General features: G+C 41.2%; 2 protein-coding genes across 3 annotated transcripts in view; one reads left to right on the forward strand and one right to left on the reverse strand.

The window, feature by feature from the left end:
- The window catches only part of arhgap17a (Rho GTPase activating protein 17a), a 25,558-nt gene extending 24,536 nt beyond the window's left edge, over window positions 1–1,022 (forward strand). For both annotated transcript variants that reach the window (XM_035659379.1, XM_035659371.1), the window contains exon 20: window positions 21–1,022. In XM_035659379.1, the coding sequence (XP_035515272.1) occupies window positions 21–66 (46 nt within the window). In that variant the 3' untranslated portion in view covers window positions 67–1,022. The remainder of the gene's footprint in view (window positions 1–20) is intronic.
- A 1,765-nt stretch (window positions 1,023–2,787) lies between these two features.
- Window positions 2,788–8,201, reverse strand: part of grid2ipb (glutamate receptor, ionotropic, delta 2 (Grid2) interacting protein, b) — a 29,356-nt gene continuing 23,942 nt past the window's right edge. The window contains exons 17-23 of the mRNA XM_035669947.1: window positions 7,584–7,865; window positions 7,328–7,483; window positions 7,163–7,249; window positions 6,945–7,074; window positions 6,529–6,647; window positions 6,145–6,309; window positions 2,788–5,868 (exon numbers count right to left, since the gene is read on the reverse strand). Coding sequence (XP_035525840.1) covers window positions 5,797–5,868; window positions 6,145–6,309; window positions 6,529–6,647; window positions 6,945–7,074; window positions 7,163–7,249; window positions 7,328–7,483; window positions 7,584–7,865 — 1,011 coding nt within the window. The 3' untranslated portion in view covers window positions 2,788–5,796. The remainder of the gene's footprint in view (window positions 5,869–6,144; window positions 6,310–6,528; window positions 6,648–6,944; window positions 7,075–7,162; window positions 7,250–7,327; window positions 7,484–7,583; window positions 7,866–8,201) is intronic.

Consider the following 8,201-nt stretch of genomic DNA (forward strand, 5'->3'; position numbering starts at 1 on the left):
CCCTCTGTCTTGCTCTCCAGACCCGGCGATGTCTTTCAAAGGGCTGAGTCGAGCTTTGGTCCCTGAGTTCGCTGTAGACCAGCAGCCAGTGACGGCCTCCCCCTCCTCCCTGCCTCCTCCCAAAGACTATGACCTGGACACCGAGAGCACTGTCCTATAAGGAGGAGACGACGACGCCCTCTGGTCCAGTACCCCCCCCACACACGCATCTCCTCCCGTCATTCAAACACCTCGTTTAGTCTGCTCGTGTTTTTCGTCCTGCAGCCCGCCTCAGAGAATAAAACCTCTGCTGTCATCTTCTCCCAGTCCAGCCTGTATGAAGGACTTCAATGTGACATAACGCACCTTCTGGCAGCCATGATGGAGGTCCACCGCTCTTGGTAAACAATGGCTGTGATAGTAGACTGCGTTTGCAACAAAATTGACTCGACAAAGTTAACACGTGTTGCTCATTTCCCCAATTGCACGATTTAATTCTCAGCATTTAAACCGAGATACAAACGTATTTGATCGGCTCAACCTTTTCTTGTTGTACACTCTTTCAATCACATGCCATTTGCTAGCAGCTACTACAGTTAGTTGGATTCCAAAGTCAAATAAACATCAATATTTTAGGTTATCTTTATATCGTATATATAAGATGACCTGTAATATGTCATAGTTAGAGCTGAAAGTCCAGTAATCATAATCAGGAAGTTGAATTTGTAAACCTGGCATTTTTCACTTTTTTGGACATTTTATTGACAAATTGATTAATTGAGTAAAGAATCACCGTATTGGACCATTTCCTTTGACTCATAGTGAATGTAAACTGACCTTCAGCCCCACCGCCACAGTCTTCTTCAGGTGTCTCTCACTCTGTCTAGCTGTTATCAGCCATTATTTACTCACAGAGAGTCCTCTTGACCTCCATGATGGCGCCACATGTGGTCATGAGGAGACTTGTGACACAAAGCCTCTACACTGCAACACACACACACACACACACACAAACACCACACACACACAACACCACACACACCAACCTCCTTCTGTTTTATGCTGGGCACTCCCTACAGATCAAGCTCCAGACAATCAACAACAAACAGCTGAGGACCACGGAGTCACCAGTAACGCCATCAGACAACTGTTAATGATGATTCATCGCAAGATGAAGCATGGGTACTGACTGAGGAAGGGGCTGGGTGGGGGGCCCAAAAATCTGTTGTTAAAAAGACTGATGACTCGTTTGGAATTTGGTGTGAGGTGTTTTCGTATTTTCTTATGTTGAAAAACGGTCTTAAAACAAGAAGTGAAATAAGAAGAGATATTTCTACAGCACGGGGGGGGGGGGTCAGTAGGTAGGAGTAGAAACCAAAAACTGTTGCTTAAAGTGTAGCTGCGTGACTGCAGGTTTTCCAGTCGTCTCAAACCACTTGATTACCTCTTTTTTTTTTTTTTTTGTATTGAAAACCCCTCCTTTTCCCCCCCCCACTCCTGTATTTATTTACCGATTTCACAACACACATTCCCTGTGGCTTGACATAATTAATGCAGTCTTTAAATGTAAATCATGCCTTATCGGTTCCTCCCAGGACCACGTAATAAGCATTAGATATTTACTGTACGGAGGATATATTGGCTCCTAGTTCTACAGTATTTCCAAGAAGCTGTCTTGGCAACACATATGTTTCAGGGATGTAAGGAAGGTGATCGGACCCTCTGCGGTAGAAGCCTTATATGGGTTCTGTATTGTTCCACAGAAGATGTGTATTTAAATGTGTTTTCGGTTGATTTCTTTGGGTTTTCGGAGCAGAAGTAGCAGGGTTAACCGCCCTCCCAGCCTGAACACAGTCAGTATTTTGTCTTTCTGTTTTTTTCCCATCGATCTTTTGTGTTTTTCTCTGGCGTTTACCGGGGGAAGAGCAACAAGCACCGGGCTGCGTGTGAGTGAATGTAGTGAAAGGACAATTCTTAGCAGCCTGAACAGAAAGACGCATTAACCGCTGATGTTGCACTTGGCCAATGAGTGGTTTCCTAGTGAACTGGTTTAGAGGATATTTTGTATTTTTATTTTTTCAGTCTTTCCCACTGAGCTGAGCACACAGCGCTGTGAAAGCTCAGTAGTGATGTGGTGTTAGATTTTTTATTTTTGCCAGGTCAAAAGATAAAACAGTGCTTTGTTGTATTTTCTGTGTAAGCTTTGCTTTTTTTGGCTTTTTGGATGTGAGACCCAATATGGTACCAATGGAGAAAGTCTTGGAAGCTGCAGTTGCTCCTGAAAACGATGTTTTTGTTTTTGTTTTTCAGAGACAATCGAGCATTATAATCCCTTCCTTTTCTCTCTTCGCTCCTGTACCTCGCTGCCTTATCCCTGTGCATCAAGAGAGCTCGGTGGCTCTTAAAGACGAACAAATGCCATTAAACTAGAAATGATAATGCTGCATTTTTAAGCTCCATAGTTTTTGTATGTATGCCGTCTGGTGAGCTTAAATATGGAATAAAAATATGTAATATGAATGCTTGGTTATACCCCCTTTCCAAAGAAAATAAAGTATATGAAGAAACTATTTAAATGTACTCATGGTATATATTTTTGTGTACACTGATGTGACATAACACCGAGTGTGAAAGAGCTGACTGACTCATGTCTCTTATGTCAACTCAAGATCCTAAAATAATCTGGTATAAAAAGTACAGAAGGAATATTTAGGGTTGTAAACTGAAGAGAAATAAAAACCCAAATTAGTTTATAAAGTCGCTGTAATTGAATGAATACCACAAACTGTGTACCAGAAGTCTCTAGAGATTATTCATCATGAGGCACAGATGAAGTAGGGCAGTTATTACTTTCAAGCATGATATTTTTATAGATCAAAAACATATCCTTCAGTTGAAAGCATTGAACAAAACATGAAAGGTCAAACAATCACAAAACATGAGCAACTTCCCATGAAAACATATAAAACGGTTACAAAAGGGAAACTTGGAGGCAACCAATAAATAAACCTAACTAGACTAACAGAAATGTATTTATTTTAAACTTAAATATCCAAAGAGGGTAAATGCTACCAGCTGCACATCTTAATACATTAACTGCACCAACATGCAATTGATTTGGACAAGAAACACCGTTACTACACTAGTAGCAGCTAGGATTGCATTTTTACGAGATCACAGTCGCCTCGTAGGCCTGACTAAAGCTGCGCATAAAGAATATAGAAAATGGTGATTTCCTGATGACACTCTTGAATAAGAAAATAAACTAGGACTTGGAGGACAAACGAGCATACGATACAAAATGATGAGCAGTGCATAGCAAAAACTGTCAGTTTACAATCTCAACAATAGTTTGACATAAATACAACACAGCTACAGGTACACTGTACTGTAGTCTAGTACATGAGTCATGAGATCACCATGACGACCAGAAGAGCAGGAAATGACCATTTACAGTAGGGTGTTTTTTTTTTTTCTTCCACATGCGTTTGACGTTCATTCATTCAGCAGCCACCCACTTGTTTGAACAGGTCTGTGTACACAATGCTCCGGAAACACTCGACAAAGTGCAGAACTATTAGTCGTCCTCTCTGCCAGACGCACACAGCTCAGCCTTTTCAGATTAAACCTGCCTCTTATCTTTCTGCACCGACAAAGAGAAGACACTAATTGTTGGAAAAGATGTGCTGTTCCACCCACATGTTCTCTAAAACAGATGATTTTTGAGCCAAATATCAGCATGTGCTTAGCAGTCAGTGTTACCGCCCTGTGAAAGGTGCCACATTGTTCTTCTGAATCATGTTTTGCAAATAAATGTGTGTTATTGAATGAAGCCCACACAGGCAGAAGAATCACAATGAATGATAGCTGTCAGCTGAATGGCTGACAGCCTCTTCAGAGGCTACCGAGTTCATGTGGTGTAAACTGGCCTGATGTCAGTGGCTGTTCACGATCAGGGGGGAAATAAAGGTAAAGGTGGATGACCTCATGTTTTAGCCACTAAAGCAAAACAATGTAATCATGTCTTCATCCTTGATCACATTTGTATAGGGAGCTGAAAGCTAAGGTTAACCCTGACCGCCCACTGGTTTTCAGGAGTAAGGTAGCTAATGCCATTTTTTCTATGGACTCACTGTCGTCTAAAAGCAACAGACTGCTAAAAATTATGGAAGCCAAGTCAGGGCAAAAAAATTTAAATTTAAGCAACTTAATACATAACTGTGAAATTTAAATGAATACAGAATGCTAACTTTAAATACCACTGAAATATTACCATCTATATTACCATTTATTTGGTTTGAATTTCCCTTTTTTGAAAATTAATAAATAAACTTTCTTTTCAAGTCTCACAACTCAGATATAAAATGTAGTTGGGTGGTGTTTCCAGTTATCTGAACTTTTATTTCTTGGATCACAAGACTAAGAACTATGACTATAACCTGATAGGACAGTGGCCCTTAAGGCTTCTTTGCTTATGTTACATTTTTTTTATCTTGAATTTGATATCAGAATTTCACCAATAGGATTTAAGTAACCTGACTTTAGATCAGAAAATAACCAGCTGCACGAGTAACTTGAAAACAGATTGTGAATAATGGATTAATTAATTTTCTACTTCAATTAGTGAACCATAAAAAAGGAAACTTCAAATCGACTTTTTGAAATTGCACAACTTGAAAATTACCAACTGAAAAAGGGTAAATCAAACCATTCAAATTCAAATAGATATATTTAATATTTAAATGTTATAAATTACATTACAATTGTAATATTAAAAATCAGATTAGTGGTTAAGATTCACAATTATGTATACCGTTATTTAAAAATGTAAATCTTTATGACCTTGTTTTTCTTCCATAGTAAATGACATGTATGTAGTAATGAAGTAGTAAATTAGATGTAATATGTCCCCTGCAAAGGACAACAGTCAACCAGAGCTGGGTGTGGATAACTTGGACTTTTAACTGTAAAGGGAGAGAAAATCGTTTTTTTTTTTTTTTATGTTATTATAATCCCCATAATAGATGCCCTTTAAATTCACAGTAGGTTAGATGAGAATGACCACATCTGTAAGTCTAGATCAGCAATGTGGATACATAATGTTGGAAAACAAACCTGCAATATCCACTATTTTTAAATCAAATCGGGCTGTATGGGAGGCAGTGAGTGCACCACTGTACGAACAGTCCGATCAAATACTCCGAGCAGCTCCGCCTGGCTCTAAAAACTAAACTACACTTGTGAATCACCTTGATTCCAGATAACTGTCATCAGCCTACATCTACGCTTAATCTTTACAATTTTCAAATATGATCTGATAGAAAATATAAACTTTATATAGTCATATATTAAACATAGTGAGTAATCTGTAAATATTCAGACCAGTTGTTTTCATTACTTACATCTCATTTTAATGTAGCATCGAGATGCAGTCGATCAAATGTACATGGATGCTTCCTCTAATGTGTCTGTGTAATGTGTGTTCAAAGGAGATGTAAATAATGTAAAAGACTGGTTCGAGTCGTCAGTGTGCGGTGAGTTCCTGTTGACCTGCGGACACCTGAATGTTCCTGCTCTACCCAGCACCTGAAATAACAGCAATGCGCACACGTGGGCACTCATCAACTGTTGTGGTTACCTACAGATAGATACAGTGTAAATCCATTCTGTTTTGCTATAGATGACGTGGTCTCTGTTCCCGTTGGTTTGAGTGTCTCTGTGTGTGATCTTGGCACTTTGGTTGTGGAGAGCAGAGTGAAAATGGAGCCGACCAGCCTGTCGGTTTTGGCCCGACACATCCGCCTGCATTTCTTGCTTCTACCAGGCCAGAGGGGAAGACAGTCTGGGGCTTCTGGGGTTTTCTGGAGTCTGGGTCTCATTGAGAGCTCTCTGCAAGGCAAAACCCATAATCTCATCTGATTTATGCTTATTTCACCATATTATTTTCAGATTCAGAGCACATTTGGTTATTCCACAGACAGCAGCACTTTGCAGCTTAATCACTTCATAGCTGCAGGCTGCTGTCAGTCTGTGAGAGGACCAGCTGAAACCATATAGCTGCACTATATATCAAAATATGAGCTGCTCACCTTCAGGAACAAGTCAAACTTATCCTAACAGGTTCTGTCCACACAGCTGAAGAGAACACTACAGTGCTGAGCTCACCTCAAACTTGGAGATGAACTCCGCAAAGATGCCGAAGAAGGCCTCTGTTCTGGTGGACTTGCCGTCCTCTCCGAAGTAGGAGGCCACCTTGGAGAACTCCTCCATCGCTCGGGTCTGCAGGGACTCCAGTGACTGGATCGCAGGGTGGCTGTTCTCCAAAAAGCTCTGTGGGTGCAAAAGGTCACACATTAAGGAAAACAGTTCCAAATGAAACTGCACACAACAATATCTGTGGATTATTTAGAGTAACCCGGTTGTGGCTTCTGGAAAGGACAACTCACACCAAAACAGATAGATATTTGAGTAGTAGTCATCTGCTTATTTAACTATTTGAAAGAACCCCGAAGTTCTATGTGCATTAAATACTTAAAACTGTTAGCGTACGCTCATGACGGAGGCGAAGTGGTCCTCAGAGGTGGGCGGGATCTTCATGCAGGCCGTCCTGATGTCCTGGATGGTGGTGTGAAGGTCACTCAGCTCTGCAGTGATAGCCTTCTGGTTCACTGAACAAGGTACAAGGTACAAATCAGAGTATTAACAACCAGTAGTTTTACAGTATCAAATTCAAATATGCAAACTTATCTTGGGTTATTATTAAGACGTACATTAAAGATCAATTAGAATAAACACAGCATGAATCTACTTTAAATTAGATGCTTTTAGTAAAGTCTGCCGGCCCTGCGGTGACATCCAGCACACCGTGTACATTTCACAGGATGGAGCGACTACATTCTGCTACTGAAGGATTTCCAGGAGGGAACGCGGAGTTAAAGAGCTGTGCTGCTGTAACATCACCGTACCCTTGGCTGCCAGAGGCACTGTTGTAAGGTCTCTGGAAAAGTTGAGCAGCTCGGGGAAGTGTTGGCACAGGGACTTGGCCAGAATGTGGAGGAAGGTGGATTTCCCGTCTACTGTTTTGGTCGTGCTTAGCTGGAAGACAGAGGGACAGAGTGGATGATTAAAAAGCGAAAACTGAGATGAACATAACGTGGATGAAGCGCAGGTGTCAAGGCAGTACCTCAGTTAGGAAGTTGATCTTAAAACTGGTTGTCTTGTTGCTCTTGGGCTGGCCATTGTTCAGGTAATTCCCCATTGCAAGTACAAACTGTGGGCAAACAAAAACACTTAACAACCACGATTAACACTCAATAACTCACTTATTTTCGCCAATCTGGATATTTACCTCCAGGATTTTGGCCAGTTTCTTGCTGCTTTTCAGCTCCACTGAGGCCTTGTAGATGTAATCGTATGCAACCTTCATCTCCTCCGTCCTCTCCTGCAGGGTCGTCTTGAAGTGGAGGCTCCGCAGACGGGTCTTATACTCAGGCACCATCAGCATCTGAAACGTTCAAACGACAAAACACCAATTTTACTCGAATCCCTCCATCTCGCTTTTAAATAACTTGCCCCCTGCCTTGGACTTTTTTCTGTGGTTGTACCTGGAAGATGAACTGGTCGGGCTCGCTCAGTTTGGCCGGGTCCTGGTCAAACTGCTCGTACTGTTTGACCTCTTCGTCGTCCGGAGCGTAGAGCAGCAGCTGCTTGATGTGAGCGGACTCCAGCCTGTCCGTGGTCATGTTCATCAAGACCTGACGCAGCTCGGCGGTGGAGAGCTTCAGATGGGCGATGAGGATGGCTGCAGGGAGGAGGAGGAGGGAGGAAGAAGTGGAGGATTTAAGTCTGTTGTTTTCACATTGCAAAGAGGGTCGCTGTGTTCCCGACTGCAGACAAAAGCTTTCATCTCCCTCTGATGATGTGTTCCTTTGTATTATTCATATTTCTGTGTTTCTGTGGTGTCACAATATAAAGCTGTTAACAGTAAATTAAAAAAATATATAATATGGGTGTAACAGCAGAAAAAAATCCTTCTTTCACAATAAAGGGAACCTATCCACAGTATTAATAGTAATGGTGTTTCCATTTTGCAACAGTAAATGCATGTTTCAGTGTTGTGTTCTCAAAACCCTTTATATAGTGTAATTATACAAATTAATACCAGTAACCATGCAAACAATAAGTTGAAAGATTCATGGAAAATCTTCACTTTATGTGTTTCT

This window comes from Morone saxatilis, unplaced genomic scaffold (genome assembly GCF_004916995.1).
Source record: "Morone saxatilis isolate NCDOM2014 unplaced genomic scaffold, NCSU_SB_2.0 Contig1, whole genome shotgun sequence".
Lineage (NCBI taxonomy): Eukaryota > Metazoa > Chordata > Actinopteri > Moronidae > Morone > Morone saxatilis.